This window comes from Lutra lutra, chromosome 4 (assembly GCF_902655055.1).
Source record: "Lutra lutra chromosome 4, mLutLut1.2, whole genome shotgun sequence".
Classification (NCBI taxonomy): domain Eukaryota; kingdom Metazoa; phylum Chordata; class Mammalia; order Carnivora; family Mustelidae; genus Lutra; species Lutra lutra.
In genome coordinates this window covers 185,370,588-185,396,157 of record NC_062281.1, presented here as the reverse complement: position 1 = coordinate 185,396,157, position 25,570 = coordinate 185,370,588, and the positions used below count along the sequence as shown (strand labels likewise).

The 25,570-nt window shown below is 58.7% G+C and overlaps 1 protein-coding gene across 10 annotated transcripts in view; it reads left to right on the top strand.

Moving 5' to 3' along the window:
- The window catches only part of ARHGEF10L (Rho guanine nucleotide exchange factor 10 like), a 157,285-nt gene that overhangs the window by 91,930 nt on the left and 39,785 nt on the right, over positions 1-25,570 (top strand). For 7 of the 10 annotated variants that reach the window (XM_047725396.1, XM_047725393.1, XM_047725399.1 and 4 more), the window contains 12 exons: positions 1,384-1,461; positions 2,391-2,570; positions 3,585-3,701; positions 4,232-4,324; positions 5,078-5,251; positions 9,108-9,253; positions 10,834-10,848; positions 11,095-11,276; positions 14,506-14,621; positions 15,172-15,299; positions 16,703-16,803; positions 24,449-24,570. In XM_047725396.1, the coding sequence (XP_047581352.1) occupies positions 1,384-1,461; positions 2,391-2,570; positions 3,585-3,701; positions 4,232-4,324; positions 5,078-5,251; positions 9,108-9,253; positions 10,834-10,848; positions 11,095-11,276; positions 14,506-14,621; positions 15,172-15,299; positions 16,703-16,803; positions 24,449-24,570 (1,452 nt within the window). The remainder of the gene's footprint in view (positions 1-1,383; positions 1,462-2,390; positions 2,571-3,584; positions 3,702-4,231; positions 4,325-5,077; positions 5,252-9,107; positions 9,254-10,833; positions 10,849-11,094; positions 11,277-14,505; positions 14,622-15,171; positions 15,300-16,702; positions 16,804-24,448; positions 24,571-25,570) is intronic. The other 3 variants (XM_047725398.1, XM_047725400.1, XM_047725402.1) reach the window with 1 other exon arrangement.

Sequence of the window (25,570 nt, the reverse complement as noted above, 5' to 3'; positions counted from 1 at the left end):
GTCCGTCTGCCAGCTTCCTTCATGTCTGTTACCCTGCCTCAGGCACTGAGGTGGTGATGCTCGCCACTGGGCAGCAAGCCCCCGTCAGAGCATTTGGAGCTGGACTCATGACCCTGGGCTCCTCTCCCTGGCGCTGGCCGGGCCTCTCTCCTCAGGAGACTCCTGGGTCCTGCTCAAGCAATGTTCATTACTCCTCACCACTGGCTCTCAGCTGACGCGATCTTACCCCCCAGGGCAGTTGGCCACATCTGGTGACATTTATGGTTGTCACAGCTGGAGGTGTTCTTGGAACCTAGCGGGCAGGGGCCAGGGATGCGGCTCAGTGTCCTACACTGGCCAGGCCCCACAACTGAGAATCACCTGGCCCCAGGCGTCAGGGTGCTGAGATCGGAAACTCTGCTCTGGGACTAGCTTGGGCCCCCGGGGATGGCAGACAATGCATCCAGCCATGGGGTTGTGTGGGCCGTGGTCGGGCCCGGGGCCTGTGGGACTTGCTGAGAAGGGTGTGCCAGAGGCAGAGTGGAGGTGTCCCAGAGGAGCAGGGGAGATGGCGGCGTTGGGGACCTCGATCGCTGCTCAGGATGGCTGTCGGGGCACTGCGAGGGTTGGTCCCCCTCCCAGCCACGGACCATGGTGGATGGGCTCCTGCATCAGACACCTGTCCCACGACACCTTTCATGACCTCTGGCCTGGCTTTGGGTCACCCGGGATGCTCTAAAAACCCCAGTACCCGGGTGGTGCCCCGTACTGCCTCCATCAGACTATTGGGGCTGGTGGCTGGGGGGCAGTAGTTTCAAAGACACCATGCGAGGCCACTGAGCAACCGAGTGTGCCGCCGCCCCTGCCGGCTCGGTGCTGCTGACCAGGGGAGGTCTTTTGGACTGGGGCTGGTCAGGCTGCACCTGAGTGTGTGTGGACTTGGGCTGAGGAGAGAAGGGGCCAGTAGGAGGGGGCGGGATGTTTGGCCTGCAGTGGAGCCCCCTCGGGGGGGTGTGAGGGCACCCTGTGGCCCACCTGTGAGAGATGGATTGGTGGGGGGTGGGATCTGCAAGGCACAGGAGCTGAGATCTCTCTTCCATCTAAGAATCTCCTACTCGAGTTGCCTGGGGAGGGGCCTGCCTGACACCGTGCAGGGGAGGTGGTGATTCCCTACACCTGGATGTCTGCAGGCAGAGGTGTGGCAGGGCGCTCGGGCCCCAGCACCCGCACCCCCACCTGCAGTCTGGGCTCTGCGGGGAAATGGACGCCCGTGGCTCCCAGTGCTCCCCAGGGCGGGCTCTGGCACCGAGGCTCCTTTTCCTGGCACGCCGGGCCCGGCACCTGTCCTCGCCCAGCCCGTGGGGCGGCAGGTGCAGGCGCTGACCACGCTGTCTGGCTGCACAGGTGGTCCGGAGGCACATCCTGGGCTCCATCGTGCAGAGTGAAGGCAGCTACGTGGAGTCTTTGAAGCGGGTGCTCCAGGTACGACTCCAGGGGCCTCTGGGGAGACAGCAGGGAGGACCCCGGAGGGACACATTGAGATGAGTGTTGGGGACAGTTCTAAGGGGAAGGGGCCACAGGTCGCTTTTGTGGGGATAGCAGGAATTCCTGACACCTCAGTGTTTACGGGGTTCTGCATTTTGGATACAAAGTTGGGGGTCTGTGAAGGGAGGCGTGTCCTGTAGGGTGGAGGGTGCCGTGCCTTCCTCGCCCCTCCAGGAGCCCCGGGCAGGGTCGTGTTTCCCAGCCTCCTGGGGCCACCCCGAGGCTGGAGCAGGTGTACCCTCTCTGGCAGTCAGGATGCCTGGTGTTAGTCAACTCTGGTGCCAACCTCGTCTGGGGTTGGCATTCCTGATGTGCTGAACCCTCTGGGATGCCGTGGCCTCGGGAGAGACCAATAGGCTATTATTGGGGTTGTAGGTGTTCATGACACCCTTCTCCTCCCCTCCGGAGTTCAGATCCATAGAAGGGGAGCCCAGGTGTCAGGAAGGGAGATGTGGAAATATCACCGTGTTCCTGATCAGCGGGTTGGGGGGTGGCTCTGGGTCTAGGGGCCATGGGAGCTAGCTGGGACATCACTGCCACCTCTCCATTTGGGGGACTGGCTCAGTTCTAGGCAGAGCTGGATAGGGCCAGCTGGGGCCTCAGGGCCTTGCCTCCATGGGGCTCTGTGTGGGCATCTTCCTCCCACCCCCGCTTCATACCCAAGTCCAGGGGGTAGGTGTGGGTTGTGGGCAAAGAGGGGCCAGGTGTGTTACATCCATGGAGATCCTTCCAGAAGGATGAGGAGTGAGGAAGGTCTGCCTGTGGCCTGCCGAGTCCTGCAGGGGCCTTGTCCAGGTTGCCTGCGGGGCAGGTGGTGGGAGGGGCCGTGGCCGGGCTCCGGGGCACTGACCCCCCGGGCCCTGCAGGACTACCGCAACCCCCTGATGGAGATGGAGCCGAAGGTGCTGAGCGCCCGCAAGTGCCAGGCGGTGTTCTTCCGCGTGAAGGAGATCCTGCACTGCCACTCCATGTTCCAGATAGCCCTGTCCTCCCGCGTGGCTGAGTGGGACGCCACCGAGAAGATCGGGGACCTCTTCGTGGCTTCGGTACGTATCCCCAAACTCTCAGGTGCAAACCGCAGCCCTGACCTCGGTGCCATCCGGGCCGGCTTCCTGCTGCCACCTGGTCACCTCTCCAAGCCCGCAGGGGCTGGGGGTCACAGGGCCCGGATCTGCCTGGCCCCAGATGGGGTGGGCGCGTCACCTTCCAGTAAGTCCTTGGAGGCATCCACGGCTCTGGTTGCCGGTGAAGCCTGCTCGCTGTTCTGGCCCTGCCTAGTGGCAGCCCCTGCAGGAGGCCAGACACAGCGGGCAGCCACCCAGCCGGTCTGCAGCTTCCCTACTGAGTGCTTGCGGGGTGCTCAAGGTCAGCCCTGCTGGTGCAGACTGTGGCCTTGGCCCCCAGAGGACGCTGCGGGGCATTGGGGGAGCGCACTGGATTGCGCTCCAGGAGGCCTGCCTGGGTCCTAGCTTGGTTGTCACCTAGGGCGGCTCCAGGCTCTCTCTGGGTTCAGGTCCACAGCTGAGGGGGGCTCTTGTGAGCCCCAGAGCCATTCATGGAGTGTGAGGGGGGGTCAAGTCGGGGGAACTCCACTTTGATCTGTTGTAGGTCATTGGGTTTTTCTAAAAGAAAAAAAAAAATCGTTGTTTTGAAAATCCCAGTGCTCAACAGATCTGATGCCCTGGGCAGTGTGGACAGGGCTTGGGGGCAGGAGTGCCATCCTTGGGCCTGGAGGGCCAGGGTGTGGCGAGGAAGGGCACATGGTGAGGGGTGTCAGGCGTGTCCCTATTCCCCCTTCTCCTCCCTTCGCCTTTCAGGGCTGCCCTGCTGGGGGCGGGGGAGGGTCCCTTGTCTCTTGGCACCACCTCTTCCTCCCTGGGACTGCAGGCATCTCTCCATCACTCGGAGCCTGGTTTCCTCCTCTCAGTGGGGTGACAGGTTTTCCTGACCTCAAGGCTGATTGTGAGCCTCCGGGTAGCCAGTACCGAGGGCGGGGGTGCTCGCCACACTTCCCCTCACGTCGTGGTGACCCTCCCTCACTGCCCCCGTGTCCGTCCCAGTTCTCCAAGTCCATGGTGCTAGATGTGTACAGTGACTACGTGAACAACTTCACCAATGCCATGTCCATCATCAAGAAGGCCTGTCTCACCAAGCCCGCCTTCCTCGAGTTCCTCAAGGTGGGCCAGCGGGGGTCGAGGGTGCCTCTCAGTGGGTTTCTTGGGAGGGAGAGGGCACTGGGACCCAACCTTGGGGGTCGCATCATTGCTGTGGCCTGGGTACCTCCCCTCTTTCCTTTGGGACAGCCCCAGTGCCATGGGAAGAAAATCGGTCCCTCCTGCCCCCCCAGGAGGAGGCTGATAATGAGTTAGAGAGTCGGTCCGCAGCTTGGGAAGCTGGAGTTGGGCCAGGTGGAAGTGGGGGTGGCCTCCTGGTTATGGTGTTAGTCCAGAGGCCTTAGCCTGACTGCTTCAGCCTGCCAGGACCGGGGGGCTGTGGGGGGTCCCGTGGCGCCAGAGAGCCCTGGCTGCGGAACCAGGGACCCCGGGTTCTTCTTTCAGACCCGAGGCTGAGCAGGTCCTGGACCCTGGGTGGTGGCGGGGAGAGCCCAGGATGGGCAGCGTCTGCCCTCTGGGACACTCGGCACCCCTGCAGATGGGGTGGGGGGCAGAGGAGGGTCGGTGAATGAGTCCACCTGCTGTCCCAACAGCGGCGACAGGTGTGCAGCCCGGACCGCGTCACACTCTACGGGCTGATGGTGAAGCCCATCCAGAGGTTCCCGCAGTTTATCCTCCTGCTTCAGGTACCGCTCAGGACTGGCCTCCGGGGACCTGCAGGGTGTGGCCTGGGCTGGCGAGCCTCCTGGGGTGGGGGCTTCTCATCTGTCATCCACAGCCCATCTGTCTGCTGTGGATGGTGGGCAGGACCTCCAGCCCGCGGTCCCCTCTTTCTCTGCTCCCGGAGTGGCGCTGATCATGTCGGACAGCCATTGTCGACCTCCCCGGCGTGGGGGGCTGGGCCACTGGTGGTGGCAGGAGCCACAGGTGCAGGAAGGGAATGAGGGCACACGGGCTCCCAGGCCCTCGGGGGTCCGGCAACGGGGAGACGCTCAGTAAGTGAGCTGACTTTGGCCACTCCAGGCCCCTAGAGAGAGCGTTAGTCCCCTCACAGGGCCCTGAGAGCTTGGGACACCTCCCCTGATGGCTGAGGGCCCTTAGTCAGGGTGAGCCCTCTGCCACCGAGCTGGGCAGGAGGGCTGCCAGGCTGCGGACCCCTGTGGCACTTTCCTCTCTGTCCTCAGAGCTGCTGGCTGCAGGAGGGGCTTTCATCCCAGCAAACTGCTGATCAGTGAATTAGAGATTGAGCCACATTTGTATTTTACTTTTTCATTCGTTAGCTATTTCTTGAGGCCCTGCTATGTGTCAGGTACCATCTGTCTTGGCCAAAAGCAGGACATCTCCAACCCCAGTCCCTGTAGGAGGTGGGAGGGTCCCCGGCCAGGGGAGGGTGTGCCGGGGCGGGGTTCTCAGCCTTGGCTCTCTCGGGGTCCTGGCAGGACATGCTGAAGAACACCCCCAGGGGCCACCCGGACAGGCTGTCCCTGCAGCTCGCCCTCACGGAGCTGGAGACGCTGGCCGAGAAGCTCAATGAGCAGAAGCGGCTGGCCGACCAGGTGGCCGAGATCCAGCAGCTGACCAAGAGCGTCAGTGACCGCAGCAGCCTCAACAAGGTGAGTGCCAGGGTCCCCCCACCTGCTCTGAGAGCCTTTACCTGCTCTGAGGCCTTTAACACCTGTCTCTGGGCCTCCTCCCATCGGCCGCCCACTAGGTGGCAGTGTTCTCAGAGGGAGGGGAGTCCTTGTTTCTCTCTGAGCCCACGGACCTTACCGGATTAGAGTCTACACTGCACCCCCACATTCATTATTATCCATGTTATTTTAGGATAAAAACTGATTTTGTCCACCAGTGTCATTGCCAAGAAAGACACCAGAAATGACAGTCTAGCTTCATGCATGTACGAGTAGGCTCTGGGGTCAGAATCTGGGTTTGAATCCAGATTTTGCCAGTGGTACTCACTGTGTGGCCTCAGGGGAATCATCCAACCTCTCTGAACCTCACTTGCTCCCTCTGAAAGGAGAACCCAGTGGTGCCAGACCCCAAGGCTGCTGCGAGGCGAACAGAGGAGTCCTTAAGATCAGGTAGCTGTTGTTACTAGTGTTATTTGTAAAGAAGAAAGGAAAAATCCATGCCATGTTTTGGGGTTGCAACTCAGGAACATTCTAGTAAAACAAAACAAAACAAAACAAAACAAACCTTGGAAAACTTTCAGATGAGTCCATATAGAACCTTGTGTTTTCAGAACACAAAGCCAGTACTGAAAAGCGTCGTCCCCTTGAGTCATCTGTTGGTGCACGTGACGTGAGGCGCCAGAAACTGCACCCAGACCCAGGGGGCCCTGCACCCTGGGCCGCCCCGTTTTGACCTGCTGGAGGGTGGAGGTTGGTGGGGATGACTCAGGGTGAGGCAACCGCATCTCAGGGCACAGAGGCAGGGACACTGGCTGTTTTGGGGGGCAGAGACGTTTGTGGTGTCATCACGGGGAGGTGTTCAAATCTTTCGGGGAAAAACTGGGAGTCTCCTGGGCCTCAAAAGCAGAAGTAAGGCCAGTGACGAAGGCCAGTGAGATTTCAGCTACACGGGGTGGAACTTTCTGATAGTGTAGGAAGCTTTGCCCAGAGGACAACAGCCCTGTCCAGGTGGCCCGCACTTCACAGCGTGTGACACTAACCTATGCTGTCATCTTTGATCGCTGCCGCAGGCCTGTGAAGCCTGGATGGGAGAGTCTGTTGGCTGTTCTGAGCTTCAGGGGTCTGACATCTTTTCTTTTCCCCCCAAAGATTTTATTTATTTATTTGTCCGAGAGAGAGAGAAAGAGCAAACCAGCGGGGGGAGCAGTAGGCAGAGGGAGAGGGGGAAGCAGGCTTCCTGCCGAGCAGGGAGCCCGATGTGGGGCTCGATCTCAGGACCCTGAGACCATGACCTAAGCCAAAGGCAGAGGCTTACCAGACTGAGTCACCCAGGCGCCCCCAGGGGCCCTGCATCTGAAGAGTCTCCTTCCTCAGGCTACCTTCAGGCTGTACATGTGCTTTTAGGCCCACACACTATTTTTAAGAAGATGGAATCAGTTGCTGTCACTTAAAAATGGAAAGCTGTCCCATAAAATCCAGACTGGTAGGTCTTCTCGAAGCGTTGGAAGAGCCGGCCCGCCTTCCTGCAGGCCACTGGCCACCTGAGAAGCAGCTGCCCAGGCCCTCCCAGTCCCCAGTCCCTCCCCGCCTCCAGGCAGGACTCCCTAACCAGCCCCATGCCAGATCTCTATGTCGGAATGTCTCTAGAAAAACAGACTTCAGGCCAGCCCGGCAGCTGTGCTGGTATCTGAGGGTGTCTGCCCTTGGGAGGTGTCCTCTTCTATCCCTCCCTGGGTCCCCTTCACTGTAACCGAGAGGGTTTCACCGGGGCTGGAGCTGGGGGAAGCTGGGCAGGCGGAGGTCCTCCGTGGCATCTGCTCAGGGCAGACCCACTGTTCTCTTCTGTGCTGTCCCCCTGGGGACCCGGGCAGTAAGGGGCTGTGGTCACTGGCTGGAGGTCAGGAAGACCTGTTTGGTGTTGGGCAAGGAACCAAAAGCCCCGAGCCTCAGTTTCTCCACATGTCCAATGGGGGGCATTTTCGAGACGTGTGGGATGCGGTTGTGGCTGTGATGTGGCTGCACACTGTGCATACCCCTGGCCAGGGCCCCCCTTGGGCAATCTCGGCTGGTTCTGAGACCGGTCTGGTGATGTTCCTCTTGCTGTCTGTCACCCAGGGAAAAGCAGAATTGAAACCGGGTGCGTCCCAAACGGACCCTGCCGGCTATTTCAAAATGTGCCTGCTCAGGACTCTCCAGGGGAGTGTTTGTGCAATATCTGGCTCCCCCCTGCCCCCCTTTTATCTGCCTATGGGGCAGGGGCATGATTGCTAGCAGCCCAGGGGACTTCCAGGTTTTAGGTCACGGCACATGTGGCAGTCTTCAGCAGACCTGCTGTCTTCAGGGTTCCAGCCTTGTCTCCGGGAGCTGGCGTCAGCCTGCTGGTGGAGGGGGTGGCATAGGGGAGCCCAGCCTTAGCCATGATGAGAGGGCCCCCCCAAGGGACCCTGAATCATTGTTGTGTTAGGGGCCGTGGGGCCTCCCAGACCCCCGTCACACCCAGCTGGCCGCCCGGTGCTGGTGACAGTGCACACGCCTGGCTGTGTCCCGTGCCACGGCTTGGCAAGCTGCTTTACCTCTTGGATCTTGGCTTCCTCCTCTGGGGGTGGGGATGGCCTTAGGGGCTGCAGAGCTGCTTAAATGGGAAGTGGGATCCTCAGTGCCCAGTGCAGTGCCCGGCAGGCACTGGGCAGTTCAGGCCTTTGTGGCAATCTGGGACACATGGTTCTAGGGAGAATGACAGAGCTGTCTCTCCGGGGGCGGGGGGGGGGGGGAGGCTTAGGGTAATCTGCCCTTTCCCAGCAGGGGTGAGGAGCGAGGGAAGGATGACTCTTATCATCAGAGTCATGGGTTTTGGGAATGAATTTTGCTGAACGTTTTTCTCCCCTCTGGAAAAAAAAAGTCCCTCTCAGTAAAAAGTTGTTTTCCTGCTAGGTCCCTGAGTGGGATGGTGGTCCCGGTGCTGGCAGGGGCTTCTTGGGGTCCAGCCTGAGATTGGCAAACACCTGCTCAGATGCCTGAGGCTTGAAGGTTTTTAGCCTCTTCGAGGGTCACCTCATTGACGGGGAGATCAGTGCCAGCCCCCTCGTGTGGCGAGGCTGGTGGACTGTTCAATTCAGGGTGCAGGGCTGGGACTTCTTCCGGGCCGAGGTCTCCCTGAGCGAGGCCACAACTCTTTATGGCAAAGACCATCGCAGACAGCAGGCTGTTGGGACGGCAGCATCCCCGTTGATGGAGTACACACACGGGCAGGGCCAGGCCGTTGGACACATGACCAGTGCCGTCGTGCAGGGCGGGCGCTCAGCAGGGCCCCACACTTGGTGTCGTGTTCTGCTGCTGTCACTGTCCTAAAATCCTAAATAATATTTGAACAAGGGCCACATTTTCATCTTGCACCAGGCTACAGAACGCCAGGCCCGGTAGTGCATTATGTGGGCGGTGGCTCCCCGCCCCACTTGACACCTGGGGAAGCTGGGCTGCGGGCAGGTGAAGTGACCTGCCAGAGGCCTGTGTAGCTGGTGTGCGGGGAGCCAGGGTGCAAGCCAGTGTCTGCGACTCCAGAGTTTGTGTCGCTGGTGGTGGCCACTGTGGAGAGGGGCGTCCGGGGCTGGCACACCTGAGAACGGGTGCTGGCCTTGGGCCAAGCAGTCAAAGACCCCAGTGTGCGGTCCTCTGGCCTCCTCCCTGGTGCCTCTCGCCACTCACCACCTTTCTCCTCTGCCTCTCCCGGCCCCGGTGTCTTCTGCGCACAGTGAGAGGATTCTGCCTCTTGGGCGCGGTGACGTCTGCGTGGCAGCGTGTGCATTGCTGGTGTTCACTCTGCTCTGTCTCCCTCTCGCAGCTCTTAACCTCGGGTCAGCGGCAGCTGCTCCTGTGTGAGACGCTGACAGAGACTGTGTACGGTGACCGCGGGCAGCTGATCAAGTCCAAGGAGCGCAGGGTCTTCCTGCTCAACGACATGCTGGTCTGCGCCAATATCAATTTCAAGTAAGTGGGCTTGGGTCATAGCTCCGCTATAGGGACCGCCCCCCCGCCCCCGTTGTGTCCCAGTTGCTGGACTGGCCTCTCTGCGAGGGGGTCCCATGTGTGCTCGGTTTGGGTTTCAGACATTCCGGCTTCCTCTCCCATCCCTCTTGGCCTGCTCTGTCCCTATTCCCCTGAGCATCTGGAGTGGTTGTCCGGGGCCACCCCTGGCCTTTGGGCCAGCAGCTGTCCATCTTGCAGAGCGGTCTGTTCTAGAACTCTGCTGTTGGTCACTGAACAGCTTCCCGGGTTCCAACCACCCTGGGATTCAAGAGATTTTGCCACCACTGCCCTGGGCACTGTCTCCCCCATGGAGCCTGGCCTCCTGTCTGAGACTGAGGTGGTGGAAATGCCCGGAGCTGGGCTTCCAGGCTGTGCCTGAAAGAACTAGAACCTGGGTGGGGTGAGGGCCGTTGTGCCCCTGTCTTGCGTCAGGCCTCCAGAGGTCTTTCACCGGGGCTCACACAGGGAGTTCATGCAAAGACTGAGACATTTTTGACTTCTCTTGAAAATTTGAAGAGCCAGCATTCCAGGCCCACCTTGCCCAGGGCCACAGGGACCTGTCACTGGGTCATACGGCCTCCTTACTGGGTCTCATGCTTTGCCAGCTTCTCGGTCCCCACCTGGCGCCGTTCACTCACTTGCGTCCCCCACTTGAGCCTGAGGCCAAGGGATTGTGCCAGATGCTCTCCAGCTGGGGCCAGTCCGGCTGGGGCTCTTAGCCCTTCAAATGGAGGAGACTCTGCTCCCGGTAGCTGACAGAGATTTAAAAATCCTCGTGGAAACACTGATATGAAGATGGTAACTGAGATCCAAAGGGGCGTTACCTGTACCTCTCGGCTGGAGCCCCTGATGTTGACTCTGCACCCAGAGTCGGCCGGGGTGGGCATGGCCATGGAGCAGATTTGGGGACAGTCCCCGTGGCTGTGGCTCCGGCACCTGGAGCAGCGCTGTCCAGGGACTCCCAGGCTCACTCACCCTCTATCCACCCATCCGTCTGTCCATCCATCAGACTTACAGGGATCTACCTTTCTGCCAGTTTACAGGTCTGGAGGAGACCTGGCGCTGGTAGGGGACTCAGGGGAAGAAGCTTCTGTCCCCGCTCACTGCGGTGGTGCTTAAGGCTCGCTCATTCCCTCCCTCCCTGACTCCGTGCTCTGATTTTTCAGGCACTCTTTCTGGAGAACACCTGCTCTGCCCCCTGCCACTCAGGGTCTAGCCTGGCGTGAGCGGGGCAGGGTGGGCTGGCGGCCCATGTTGGGGGGAGTGGGTGGGAGGGATCAGCTTAGGTGACTTTGGTGTAAGTCACGTGACCTGTCTGCACATCGGTGTCCTTGTCTGGATTAATACAGTCTTCCTAGCAGGGCCATTGTGCGAATCACAGGTGACTGGAGGCCAGTGGCCAGCTTGGGGAGAAGGCCTTCCTGTGGTCCCCGATGTGCATGCCTGGCCCAGCCCCGTGGCTGGCCTCCACCGGTCTCAGCCCTCTAGAAATCACTCAGTAACAGGAATGACCCTCCTTTCCATTTTGTCTTTTTCCTCAGGCCTGCCAACAACAGGTATGGGTTTGGGGGCTCGGGGCCTCGGGGCATGTGATTCTGGATCTGGGCTGGGGCCTGGGCACCCCGGGGCTTCCGCCTCATCCATGGCTCCCTGCTCCTCCCAGCTTGGTTTGGGCCCGAGGTCTTGTGCTTGTGTGGCGAGGGGGCCTGGCTGAGCTGGCGTGCTGAGGAGTGGGCTCTGGGCTGGCCCTGGGCCTGGGCTGCTACGGGCTTTCCAGGGACGCCTCCTGTCTGTCCTGGCAGGGGTCAGCTGGAGATCAGCAGCCTGGTGCCCCTGGGGCCCAAGTACGTGGTGAAGTGGAACACGGCGCTGCCCCAGGTGCAGGTGGTGGAGGTGGGCCAGGAGAGCGGCTCCTACGACAAGGACAACGTGCTCATCCAGCATGCGGGCGCCAAGAAGGCCTCTGCCGTGGGCCAGGCCCAGAGTGAGTACCTGGCCCGCGGCTGCCCGTGGGACAGCTGCCCAGGCCTGGGGGCCCTGTGTGCGAGCCCCGACCGATGGGCCCCCTGGCCGAGAGGCTTCGGCCGGTTTGCAGCCTCACCCTACACAGAGTGCACCCAGACCCCCAGCTGCTCATGTGCATTCTGGAGTCACACCTCCATCCTGTGCACTGGACACTGTCCCTGCCCCCCCACCCCGACACCCCCCCTGCACCTGTGTGCCTACACATGTGCCTACACGAGCGTACATGCGTGATGTGTGTCTATACAAGTGCACATGTGTGATGCGTGCCTATGTGTGTGCCTACACGAGTGCACACATGTGACACCTTTGAGTTCTGGAGAGGATCTTGTGTCTGTGCTTGACCATTGCCTGGCCCCATGGGACCTCAGTGGCTGGCCCTCCTCTCTGTGCCTTAGTTCCCCCCTCTGTGCAGTGAGGGGCCCAGGTGACACTCCCCTAGGCTCCTCGACCCTCAGGGCCCAGGCTCAGGGCTGTCTGGCTCTGACTTTTCTGGCACGAGAGGAATGAGAACTTGGAGGGAGGGCCTGGGCAGCCTCTCAGCTGTGCACCTCTGTCCATCTCCGTGGTGGCCGTCGCCAGCACGCCTGGTCTGGTGCAGGAGGCTCCTGGCTGCCGTCCTTCCCGGAGTCTTTGCCCCCTTCCTCTCCGTACTCCACCCTTCCCCTGCGTGGCCACACCCACCTCTCTGTTCCTGAGGGGCAGAGCCTTCTCCCAGGCCCTTCTCCCAGGGCCTTCTCCCAGCCTCCGCCCTTCTGTGGACACTTCTGCTGTCCTACTTTAGTCTCGTTTGCCTTTACTTAGCTTAGCTTAGATGACACCTCTGCAGGGAAGCCTTTCCTGATTCCTTCCAACTGGGCCAGGCCGCCTGTCCTGAGTGCTCAAGGCCCGGTTCGGTGGTCACCTTCCCTGGTGATGGTTGGCGGCAGCCCTACCCTGGGGCCCGGTGGGCAGGGGGTGTTGACTGCTGTTTGTTGAGTGAAGGGAAGACCCCAGCTGCAGGGCTGGCAGGGAGGAGCTGGGCTGGAGGCCCCTTCCACAGGCACTGGCTCCCCTGCCCACCAGCCCAGCTCTGTCTAGGGTCTGGCCTGGGACAGTGCCTCTCTGGGTAGTGGGCAATTCTGGCAATAGAGCGGGAGGGATCGCACCATGCACTGTTGCCCTCGGAGGGCCAGGCTGGCCGGTTGCGCCCACCCCCAGTTGCTGGGTCCCTTCTCCTGGGTCTGTGAGCAGGAACGGCTATTTTGTGGTTTCCAGAAGCACCCTCCCCCAACCCCACCCTCAGCGAAGGGCCTCCTTTGTCCTCCCCAGAGATGTCTTCAGCCCTAGCTTGACCCCACCTTATGGCTACCAGCCACCCTGGGGCCCCTCTATCACTGCCATGTTTCTCGAATGAGACTACTATGCGGCCTGACTCCTTTCAAGGGAAAAAGAAGGAATTCTTCATTCTTTTTTTTCCTTTCTTTTTTAAGATTTTATTTATTTATTTGACAGACAGAGATCACAAGTAGGCAGAGAGGCAGGCAGAGAGAGAGGAGGGAAACAGGCTCCCTGCTGAACAGAGAGCCCGATGTGGGACTCGATCCTGGAACCCTGAGATCATGACCCGAGCTGAAAGCAGAGGCTTAACCCACTGAGCCACCCAGGCGCCCTAGAAAGAATTCTTCTTGAATCCTAGTTGGCCTTGAATGATTTTTTATTCAAATATGTGCAAGGACAAGACTAGGTGTGAGAAAGTTCTGATGCTTCTATCCCTTGGACAACCATAAAACCAAAACAGAATCAGAAGTGGGATGACTGTGAAGCTACAACACAGCATGATTCAAATTAACGGCATTCGTTTAATGTGCTGGATGAAAGTTGTTTTGCAGAACCCCGTTGCTCACAACGTGGCTGTGGACCTCTTCGGGGGCAGGTTCTCTCAGGGCCTCTGGAACCCTCCCCTAGGGTGCCCTGTGGTGACCAGAGCTGCCCACCAGCTTGCCCACCAGGCTCACCGCAGAGTTGGTCTTTGCTCTTCTGGTGTGAGGCATCACTTCCCTGCCAGGCCCCCTCGCTCCCCGCTCGTTACTCGGAGACCATCCAGGGGCTCCTTGCTCATGACCAGAGTCTGCTGGGGCCCTGACCCTGTGCAGGAAAACGTGGCCTGAAAGTCACCACATCCAGGGGGACTCAGGAAGTACATCTGTTTTTCACACCGTCCTTTAGATGAAAACCCCAGTAAGCCCTCCCCCCGGGGTTCCATAAGACCCCAGCTCGAGAGACCGGGGCCTAGAGAATACAGCCCAAAATCCCTAGCCCGGCATTCAAGGGACTTTCCCTCCTGGCCTGCTGCTCCTTCCTGCTTTGTCTCTTGCTGCTCATCTCCCGTGCCCCCAGCACCACATCTGTATCATCCCCAGAGATCCGGCCACCCTCACTGTCCCCTTGGCCTGATATCTTTCCTCCTAGTGCCTTTCTTCAGTTGTGGTTGTTAATTGCTGCCCCTCTCCCCCTTTACCTAGGTCATAAGTTCTCTAAGAACAGGGATCCTGGGGCGCCTGGATAGCTCAGTGGGTTAAGCCACTGCCTTTGGCTCAGGTCATGATCTCAGGGTCCTGGGATCGAGCCCCATATTGGGCTCTCTGCTCAGTGGGGAGCCTGCCTATCTCTCTGCCTGCCTCTATGCCTACTTGTGATCTTTCTCTGTCAAATAAATAAATAAACTCTTAAAAAAAAAAAGAACAGGGATCCTTTCTGTCTTATTTACAGCTATCTAACGGTTGGAATAGAACCTGGCACATAGTAGGTCCTCAGTACATCTGTGAACACTTCGCTGTCTGTGGGCTTCCTCAAACCACAGTCCCTTTGCATATGCTGTTCTCCTTTTATGGGAGCATGCCCACCACGCGCCTGGCCCTGTGTAGGTTCCTCACTTTTTGCCAGCACAGTTGGTTTTTAGTCTTCTGGCCTCCTGTGACTCTTTGAGTGTGGCCTGGACCCAGATGCTAGACTACCTGTGATTAGATCTGTGCCCCCTGCCCCCCCCTGCCACGTAGACTGGGAACTCCACCAGGGCAAGTGTCTCCTCCTGTGTCTGTAGTGCCATATCTCCAGGGTGACAGGTCTTCCTTTTTGCAGTGAATGGACACTTGGGTCCTAGTTAGTCCCTCCCCCACCCGTGAAGTTGAGTCGGTCTCTTCTCTGCCCAGATAAGGTGTATTTCGGCCCCCCGCGCCTCTTCCAGGAGCTGCAGGACCTGCAGAAAGATCTGGCTGTGGTCGAGCAGATAACCTTCCTCATCAGCACACTGCACGGCACCTACCAGGTACCCAAGCCCGGCCCAGTTCTGTGGGGCTCGGGCTCCTCCCTTGGGCAGTGCCCAGCCTCAGCAGGCAGGGTGGGAGAGGGCTCAGGTCTTAGCCCAGGCCCCAGGCATGCTCCTGGTTTCTGAACCCTGCAGGCAGGAGGAGCAGCTACAGCTAGCTCCCCACTGCTACCTGGACGCCTGGTAGGTGCCTCTGGTTCAGGGTGAAGCTCCGATGGGGGTTAAGTAGGGTCTGGGTGCGTGGTGATTTTTTGTTCTCTGCACAGTGACCAGTCAGCCTCGCAGCCCCTTCCTGGACCTCACCCCAAGGCTGGAGAGGAAGCTGGCTGGGAGGTTGTATCCCTCTCGAAGGAGGGGAGCCAGGTGGGGTCTGAATGAGGGCTGGGAAGCCTGTCTGGGCCTGTAGCCCAGGGGGCCATCCACCTGCTGTGGCTGAGTCAGGGGTCCCTGTCGAGCTCCCCAGCTCCTCTCCCCCGGGGCCCCCTGAATGCTCTAGGCTCCCATGTGGCTTTGGGCCTTATGGTGATCTCACTGGTATCCTCAACCCTAGAACCTGAACATGACCGTGGCTCAAGACTGGTGCTTGGCCCTGCAGAGGCTAATGCGGGTGAAGGAGGAGGAGATCCACTCGGCCAACAAGTGTCGTCTCAGGCTCCTGCTTCCTGGAAAACCTGACAAGTGAGATGGGGAATAACCACTGCGGGAGGTGGGGGGACGCAGGGAGGGGTCACCCAGAGTGGACCTATTCATCAGGGTGGTCATGGGCGTGGGTGTGTACACCCTGGGGGCCCTGCCCAGCACGACGTTTGGCACGGAGGGGGTGCTTATGATCCAATGAATGAATGAATGAATGAATGTCCGGTTCATACCTGGCTTAAGCCCATCCTCTGTTAGGAGACTCAGCACCTAGATGCTCTGCTATTGGTTGGTTCCATTTGTGCTGTGACCTTTTTTTTTCCTGCAGATGGTACACAGCCCTGAGACAAGGCTCTGGGTCTCCTCATGGACCCAGCCTCCCCCCAGCATAGGCCCTGGCCCCAAATGCCCACCCTGGAGCTTGTGCCCTGTAGACCCTCAGCTGATGTTTGTGGAATTGATGACAGGTGTGGTGGAGACAGGGAAGGCTAGCTGAATGCCAATTTGCCGATGAGGGCGGGGAGAGTCCAAGACTCCGATAGCCCCCACGCCGCTGGCTGCAGAGTAGGAGGTCGAGCCGGACTCTGACCTGAAGCCTAGGCTGATGCTGCCTGGGGGCTCACAGCCTGGATTTGAACTTGAGGATGGGGGGGACAGTAGGGGACAGAGCATTACAGGCACACTGGCTGCAGGGCTGGGAAGGTTGGAGCATTGTTGTTTGAGGTAAGGCGGCAAGCCCAGGAGCCCAAGATAAGAGGCTCCAGGCTGGAGTCTCAGAGGCAGAGGGGCAGGGCTCTGAGCTGGGATCCGGCTGCCATTCCCCTGATGTAGCCCCTTCCTGCCCCTGCATCCCTTTCTCCCATGGGAGAGTCAGTGACACTGGCTCCACCCCCCTCCCTGGATTCCCCCCACCCCCACCGTGGAGAACAGGCCCCAGAGGACTCTGAGGGGCCCACTGATTTGAGATGAGAGGACAGTAGTGTGACAACAGTGACCTCTAGCTGCCCAAGCCCATCTCAAGCTCATTCATTCACATGTCCATTCTGCGTACATTCGTGGAGCACCCACGCTGTGCCCGGCGCTGGGAGCAGGCCGACGGGAGCCCGTTTCTCCCTGCAGAGGCTCCTGGTCGGATGTGTATGTGTGTCTGGTGAGGCCCAAGGAAAGCCGACTGGGGGGCCCTGGAAGGGCCTCTTGAGCTGCTAGGCACCAAGCCTGGGGGTTGGGGACTGGGCTGGGGAGCATGGCTTGGTGGCTTTGCGGAGAGACCGCCATGGTGGGTGGAGCGACTCTGCCCCCAGGGGACGGAGGCTTGGCTGGGACTCCAGCCTTTCTGGCCTCGCTGGGATGCTCTGAGCGGAGCTGGTGCCGCGGCCGGTGCCCGTGGCGGGGGCAACAACAGAAGCTAGTTCTGGGCACTCACGCTCCTCGCCCCCTCGCCACAGGTCCGGCCGCCCCATCAGCTTCATGGTGGTCTTCATTACCCCCAACCCCCTGAGCAAGATCTCCTGGGTCAACAGGTTGCACTTGGCCAAGATCGGACTCCGTGAGTAAAGCCCTGGGAGAGTGCGTCAGGGGCCAGGGGTGCGGAGCAGGGAGGCTTGGGGTGTGCACGTGTGGGTGCGTGGGGGCAAGGACGCTTCTGAATTGGAGGTAGGCGGTGCCATGGAGGAACACGGGAACCAGGGTCCTGAGTCCTGAGACTCTGCCTAGTAACCCTGGACAAGTCACGGCCGCTGTCCGAGCCTCAGTTTCCCTGTCTGTAAAGTGATGGCAACAGACGATGTCAATGAGGAGTTGTCAGGCCTCTGGGGGGTTGGTCCGGGCGGGCTGCTGAGAGACTTTCTTTCCGTGGGGTGATGCGAATGTTTCAAACGTAGGTAGTGCGGAATATGCTAGAAACCTTGATGCGAAGGCTTTAAAAGGGTGGGGTTTATGGTAACCGAATTCTTTCTCTATCAAACTGTTACCCAAAGGAAAAAACAAAGCAGTGCAGGTTAGATTAAACTGATTCTCAACCAGGGCCTCTTTGTTATTTTTCTTTTGTCTTGTGCATCCCATAATGATTACTTAGATAAACAAGACAATGTTTACAGAGCGCGTCCTTCGGTGGCTGACGGTTTTCTAAGCATCTTACGTGTCTCTTTCTTTTCACATTGATGGTTAACTCTTGAAGGTAGGTTCTGTTGTGGACCCCGTTGTACAGTGGAGGGCTCTGAGACCCAGAGAGGTGCAATGACTTGCCCAAGCTCACACAGCAGGAAGGGGCAGAGCTGCGCTCCGACCCTGGGCAGTCAGCCCCAGAGCCCACTCTGGACTGCCGTTCCCCTGCCGGCCCCCACTGGGAGAGTTTCTGTCTGCAAACCGCAAGTTTGTCCAGCTGTAAGGACTTTATACTTGCCTGTTAGAGCTACTAGTTCCTGTGATGTACCAGAATTCCCGTTTGCGGCTTCTGGCCAATAACAGGGACATTTTTTGTTTCATTGTTGTTGTTTTTTCGGTGTGATCTTATTATAGGTTTTGAGATGTTTCTGGAAAGAAGTGTTTGACCCTGGTTTTCATCAATTAAAAAAATAATTATGGAATGAGTCTTTACTGTGATTTTGGGCATGGGGAAAAGAGCAATGACAGAAACTGAAATATCCCTGCTCTCAGGGAAGCTCTGATTTATGAGGGGCAGATAGGCATTACATGAGGAGCAAATCAGCAGGGAGAGGTGGGGCCATTTAGGGGACAGAGTTGGGTGACGTGCCTGTCACCGAGCCTCGGGGTCAGGACTGCTATCAGGGAGGGCCCCTGGGAAGGGACGTCTAAAGCCAACAGAGATCTGGCAAAGCAGTCTAGGCTTCAGAACAGCAAGTGCAAAGGTCCTGCGGTGGCCAGAGCTGATGAATCGTGGGGAGAGAAGTAGGCAGTTGGAAGGACATGCAGGTTTTCCAGAAAGCCAGGGCGAGATGTAGGGAACTTTTTCTGAGCGTGATGGCCAGCTGTTCCTTGTAGTGGCGAGAGCTGGGCAGCGTCTGGTCTGGTTTCCACTTGAGTGGATTGCTCTGCCCGCTGTGCCGAGAGGGCCTGTGGAGGCGGGAGGAAATGGGGAGGAGTTTGTGGCTTTGAAGGAGCCAGGGTCAGAGGCCTTCTTGATCTGGTGCGGACGTGGTACAAGCCTCTGCTGGATGTTTGCGGGCGGCCAAGAGAGCTGCAGAGGGAGGAGAGGGGATATTAAGCAGAGACAGCCCCAGCCTTGGCAGCCGACCGCTAGCCCCAGGGAAGGCTGACGTGGTTCCCCTGCTGACCCACGGAGCAGTTCAGTCTCGGGCATGCCAGAGCCCGATTGTACACCTGCTCTAAAGGCAGGTTGGTCTCCAGTTTGAGGCTCAGCTGCTCTGCCGAGTGGGGCTTGGCGTTGGAGGGAGTGGAGCTGAGTGCTGTGAGACTCTGCTTTCTTGGCTGCCTGTGACGCGCTCAGCTGCTTTATCACCACGCGGGTTTCACTGCAGCAAAAGTTTTAATGGAAGGAGAGTCATTTGAAATCTTATTTGAATGTCTGGGTTCCCCTGGGGCTTGAATAATTTGTTCCTTTTATTTTGCCAGGTTTTTTTTTTTTTTTTTTTTTTTTAACCCTGCAGTGCTTGTCGGGTGTGGTGGGGAATAATATGAGCCTGTTGGTAATAGAATATGTTAAAAACATTTATTCACAAAGGATGTGATTCCTTTCTGTGTGTTTTTTTTTTTTTAATCTTTCTCTTTTCCCGACTACCACATATGGAGATCATAATCCACTGAACATTGAGGAAGGAGAGGGCTGGACTGGGGGTGCCTGGGATTCAGAATGGGGGGGTCAGTTCTGCCCCTAGGGAGGAAAGGGCAGGGTGCCCTGGGGAATCTGGGAACCAGCTTCACATCCCAGCGGGGCTCCTCTAGTGCCGTGGGGTCAAGGGAAAGGCCTCTGGGAGGTGACTCAGACTAGAGCTCCAGGGGTCCTCTCCCCCTTACATTTGGGGATCTTAGGACCTCGTGAAATGGATCCAGGCTGTCTGGGGTCAGTTTTTGGTTCTGTCGCTTCCCAGCTCTGTGATCTCGGGCAAATGATTTAGCCTTTACTTGCCTTTCCCCATCAGAAAGTGGGGATAATGTCAGTGCCCCTCTCATGGGGCTCCTGTGAACATATAGGGAGATGGGTGTGGAAGCCACCTGGGACAGCCAGCACCTGGCCTATGGAGGAAGCTCCTAGGATGGGAGAACCTGCATCTCACGGGCAGGGAAGTGACCCGTCTAAGGTCGCATGTGATTCAGTGCTGAACAGGGAGGGGACAGGCCACCCTCCTACCCCTCTGCCAATTAGTCTCCTGTTCAGAAAGGCTCCAGGAAAGGCCTGCAGATGGAAGGCCCCAGAGAAGGAAGAGGCATGGCTGGGGGCTTTCAGCACTCCCTGCCTGTGTCCCCCCTCACCCCAAGCTCTTCAAGTGCTGTGTTTGTGTCTCTTACACCCCCGGGTCACTGGAGCCTTTCCCATCACAGCTCTCCATATACCCTCCTTCCCAGAGGATCTGGGCTCGGCAGGCTGCGGGCTGGTCCCAAGCTCACAGGGACACGTCCTCACAGGACGTAGCCTGGCCCCCCTTCTGCCTCTGACTTGGCTATAAGTCCTCCCAGTGACCCCCGTGCTCCTCCTGGCGACGTTCGAGTGGCGGGTCCTGAGCGCGGCCCAGGCATCGTGCTGAGCTCATTCTAGCTCTCTTCTCCACTGGCTCTCATCCGGCATGGACGTGGGCACTGGGACCTGCCCAAGCCCTTAGCTGGCAGTAGTGGGTCACCCACCCCAGCTGGGTGACCGCCGGCCATTCGCCTGGCCTTCCCCGGGCACCGGTGTCTCTCTGTCTCTGCGGGCGGATGTTTGCAAAAGAAGGGTGCCAATGTCCCGCCAGCCCCCATGTCTGTGGCCTTGGCCAGTGGCCTCTCCGTGGCTCTGGGTGTAAGGGGAACTTTGAGGGCAGCCTCGGATTTAGAAAGTAGAGAAGGGTGGCCCAGGAGGCCGCCCTGGAGTATCATAGCAGCGGTGGGAAAGTCGCAGTGCCAGGAGTGAGCACAGGGTCTTTGGGAGTCCGGGCAGGGTCAGGGAGCAGGGCGGGGCCAGTGGCTCAGCCCCGTGGAGGGGCGGTGGCCACCCTCAAGCCCCCGGTTAGGCAGATTCCTCAACTCCAAGACAGAGATCTCCCGATGTCTTGAGGGCCTGGCATATACTACTTTCTGCCCCCAGCACTCACAGTGACCCTTGAATGGTTGGAATAATTTCCTGCGTTTTCTGGAGGGGCCAGCGGACTCAGAGAGGTTCAGTGTCTGGCTCTGCGTCACACAGGGAGGGAGCTGGAGGCCGAGTTGGGGTCTGCTGCAGTCAGCGTCCTGCTGCCAACGGGGATGCTCTGAGGGCGTGGATGTTGGGGGAGTGGAAGGGGCCGTGGCCTCCAGCCCTCGAGCTCCCCCCGCCGCCCCATGGGGTGCTGATGTGTTCAGTGGGTGCTGACAGACAGAGCCGGGCGCTGAGTAAGCCCTCACTTAATGTCACCTGGAAACCTCGGCTCTGCCGACGGTGCTGGTGCTTAATGTCACTTATCCCAAGCGGGTTTTCAATTTTCAACTGCAACAGCCTTCTAATTTGGTCTCAGCTGCTGTGGTTTTGTGACAGGAACAATGGCAGTGGCAGATGGGGAGCTACAACTCCATTTTCCTTTAACGTTCCCGATCGCAGGCAGGGAAGGCACCATCTGGAAGGAGAAGGTCAGATCATTAAAAAATATATATCATAATAAATTGCCAGGACTTGATAGGCTGTGGGCATAGGGGGAAGGAGAGGAGAGGGGCTCGGGCGGCGTGGTGATGGAGGGGGGTTATGTTCACAGACCGAGCTCTGGGAAGGAGCTGGAGCTCCGGGGACAGTTGCATTTGAGCTGTCTGTTGGGCTCTGGGGCGGAAGGGGCCTGATCAGGTAGGAGCCTGAGAGCAGGGCAGGCTCAAGTCCCGCCCGTCTTTGTTCACCATCTAGGGGCTTGTCTGGGAGGCAGCACAGTGGTCGCGATGTCCGCACCTGCCCAGGGGAAGGGTGCTGCCCTCGGCGGGCTCTCTGGGCTGTCACCCCATGCTTGGTCCACTCTCCGGCTCCTGGGCCCAGCTTTTGATGTCCCCTGGCCTCCGGTTCCCCGGGTAAGGGGGGATGCCCACTCCCACCCCTCCTGGCGGCCCTGAGGGTGAAATGAGGCCTCACGTGGGACAGAGCTTTGTAAACTTTGAAGTGTGGTGTACATGGGTATTCTGTTATGATGGCGCCTGTCCTGTGCTGTAGCTGTCCATTCCGTGACGGCCTCACCTCCTTGGTGAGCTGTCCTTTGCTGTGACTCTGCCTCCAGGACCCAGTGGGGCGGAGGCCCGACGCTGGGGCTGCCTCTGTGCCCGTTGGGGAGTAAGCCCCCCGCGCAGCCCGGGGACTGCTGGCGGGGTAGGCTCCCTGGGCACGTGGACTGGAGCCTCTGCCAAAGCAGGCTGGTCATGCCGTAATGCCTGACATTGTGGATGACTTCCACTTCTCAGGCAGCATCCTCTGTGCCCCTCGTCCCAGCTCCTCCTGCCACAACCGGCACCAGGATGACACCTTTCTCTGGTGGCAGGGCGTTGGTAAAAGCCATGTTATTGGAGTATGATTGACATACCTCATACAGAACACAGGTGAAGTTGGGGAGCCTGTGGGCACACATGCATGCATGTGCACTCACGCACACACGCACGTACTCTCATGGACACACACACTCATGCACACATGCACTCACGCACACACCACACTTACACACTGGCGCACACTCTCTTATGGGCACACACGCACACTCATGTACACACACCCATGCACACACTCATGCAACACTTACGTACACTCACACACTCACACTCTCATGGGCACACACACTCACGCACACTCAGGTATATACACAGGCACACACACTCATGCACACTCACACTTGTGCACACACTCTCATGGGCACATGCACTCATGCATACACATGCACACACGCACTCATGCACACACACACTCATGCACACACAGAGGAAAAAATAGGCAAACCAACAAGAGTGGAAAACTGTTCGGGCCATGATGGGCCAACAGGGGCTGAGACAGAAAATGATGGAGGGGAGGGGTGGGTGGTGGTCAGCTGGGTTCACTCCCAGAAGGTAGACAAGTAACCTAAGCCTCGGGGAGGAGAGAAGCCAGCCCTGGGACAGAGAGGGCAGTTCTCTAGATGGAGGGAACATCCCAGACTCAGTAAGTGGCTGAGGAAAGCCTAGTGCAGTGGAGCCTGGGACAGAGGGATGAGGCTGGGAGGGAAGGATCAGCCTCACTGTTCTGGAAAAGTCTAGATTTGATTCCAAGAGGATAAGACTCATTGGACTTGGGAATGTCAACGTCCGGCAGAAGTTGTGGGCTAGCTCTGGCTGTTGTGGGGAGGACTGATGGTAGGTTGGTGCAGGACCCCAGTCTGGAGGCCCTGTGGCTGGTGAGCCCCCTCGGGCAGAGCTGACCCTTGCTCGGCTGGGCCAGGGTGGGCCCGGGTCCCTGCTTCCTCCTGGCCACTGAGTAGACACGTGGGGGTGAGAGGTCTGCGTCATGACTGTTCCATGGCAGACCACTCCTCCCATCCCTGAAGCTCCAGGTGCCCTTCGGCTTGATGTCATTGTGTTGAGTGGCCCCTCTCGCCCGGGGCGCCCTGTCCCATCCTCTGGCTCTCCCTCTCCAGGGCGGAGCTACCTCCTGGTTGTCGAGAGTCAGTCATGCACCTCAATGGGGCGGGGGGTGCTGGTTGCTGGGAGACAGCACAGGAGTCCAGCAGACCCAGATCCCCATCTGGACTCTGCCACCACCCGCGCACATGACCTAGTCAATTACTTCATCCCCGAGTGTCGGCCTCATTGTCCATAAAGGGAAAAATCACGCTTCTCACTGAGCTGGTTACTGTGAAAACGAGAAGCCGGGAACACGTCTGTGGCACCTCCATGTGCTTGCGTGTGGATGCACAGTAGGTGTCTTCACCATGCCCTGCCCGGGCTGACGGCGTTCCTGGCAGGCGGCCCCCAAAGGGAGCATGGAGAAGGATGGGCTCTTGAGCAGGGAGAATTCTCCAGGAGGGATGGTGGGATGGTAGTTACCTGCTCAGTCACGCCCTCTCTTCATTCACCCTTTCAGCTTGTCCCCGCTGAGCACTCACTGTGTGCAGGCAGTGGGCTGGGCACCAGGGAGATCGTGGCAAACCAGACAGGCCAGGTCCTGTTGGCCTGAGCTTACATTCTAGAGACGTGTGCAGAGAGACCATGAACAGGAAATAGACAAAGTGATTCTAGATTGTGGTGCAGGCTGTGCGGGAAATAAGAGGTGATCTTTAGACTGGTTTCTGAGAGAGGGGGCCGTCATAGCCAGGGTGGTCAGGGAGGACTTCTTGGAGGTGGTGGCATGTGAGGGAGCCCTGACCCACGCGAAGGAGACATTGCAGAGTGTGGTTTAGCAGATGCTCTCAAACACAGTGGTGTCCAGACCCGAGTCCACGGTCCGGGCCCTTGTGCTTCTCACAGACCCCCAAGGTCCTCGGTGTCCAATTAGACTGGAAATGTGGAGGCCGAGGACCTCCTGGGTCTCAGGGTGGGTCTTAAAGGAAGCAGGAAAGGGTCATACTCTTGACTGTCGTCATCAGAGTCAAGTGTAGAGTGGCATGGATGTGGCACCTTGTCTTCTGGCTTAGTTTTGGCCTCTAGAAGCCCCTCTAGACCTCTAGATCAAGGAAGCAGGGCCTGGTCTGTGCTCAGTATCACAACATTTTGAAACCCTTTCTCATCTACTATTTCACTGGATGCCCACAACGACTTCAAGACAAAGGCATTTTTATGCCCCTGTGTCATGGGTGATGAAATCGAGGCTTAGAGTTGGGGGGATTTGCACAAGGCTGCTCAGCGAGAGGGTGGGCGAGCCAGGACTCAACTCTTAGGTTTCCCACCTTGCTGCCGGGATGCACGGCCATGACCACGGAGCAGGGCTGGGTTTCATCTGGGCTGGGCAGGCGTGGGGCTGGGGACGGTCCCCTGGGCGTGCAGGGCTGCTCACTGCCTGCTTGGTCCGCGGACTCTGACTGGCTCCCCACTCCTCCTTGCTCTTGCTGTAGGGGAGGAGAACCAGCCGGGCTGGCTGTGTCCGGATGAGGACAAGAAGAGCAAAGGCCCGTTCTGGTGCCCCATCCTGGCCTGCTGTATCCCCGCCTTCTCTTCACGGGGCCTCAGTCTGCAGGTGAGTGAATGGATCTTGCTGACACCATGCAGGTGGCTCGTGGGACGACCGGGACTTCCGGGCTGTACCCCCGGCAGGAGGGGGCCAGAGTGTGGTCCCAGCTTCTCCACCTCTCATGGATGGAGTCATCCAAGATGCTTTGATGCGGTAGGAGTCCGTCCGCTTCCCCACCAAAACTATGCGGATAGATGCCCTCTGTGGGTCAAGGGAATGGAAAAATCCTGTGATTTTGAGCTAAGAGATAGCAATGATCTCATCCGCGGATGGCATGACTCCAGCTCAGAAGAAAGGCCGGAACACGCCCGAGGTGCTCCGTCAGACCACGGGTTGGCCCCTGGCTGATGCTGCCAGGCGGGAGCCGACGCTGGCCCCGTGGCCGCCCTCCCTCTGTCTGTCAAGTACCTACCACGTTTCCCCAGTGCTTTGCCACCACTGTCTTGTTTTGATATTTATAAGAACCCTATGAATAGATGTTTCTAGATCTGTTTCCCAGGTTAGAAACCAAGGCTCAGACAGGTGACATGATTTTCTAAAAACACAACCACTAGTGAGGGGTCCAGGAATTGGCACCCTTCTTCGTCCGATTCCAGCACCCACGTGCCCCACCTCTGGCACGCTCCCCCCACTGTCACCTGTCCCGGATGTCCTGGCTGCGCCCACCCCTCCCTCTGGAGTCCTTACTGCCATCCTCTTCCGTAGGAGAGGAACTCATGTGAGCTCTGGGGAGGGGGAAACACAGGCTTGGGACTTAGATACATAAGCCCTAAGAGACGAGCTGATTGGGCTGTAGCTTGGGGCTCTGAACAGTGACAAGTGCATGACCTTGAGGCGTCCGTTCAGCTATTAGTTCATTCACTTGTCTGTTCTGCACATAATTTTGAGCACCTACCACATACCAGGTCCTGTGCCGGACACGGGGTGTGTAGTGGGGACCCACCCTCCTGTCGCTTTCAGTCTGGAGAGAGACAGCAGTACCTGGGGGGACATAGGAGGGTGATGT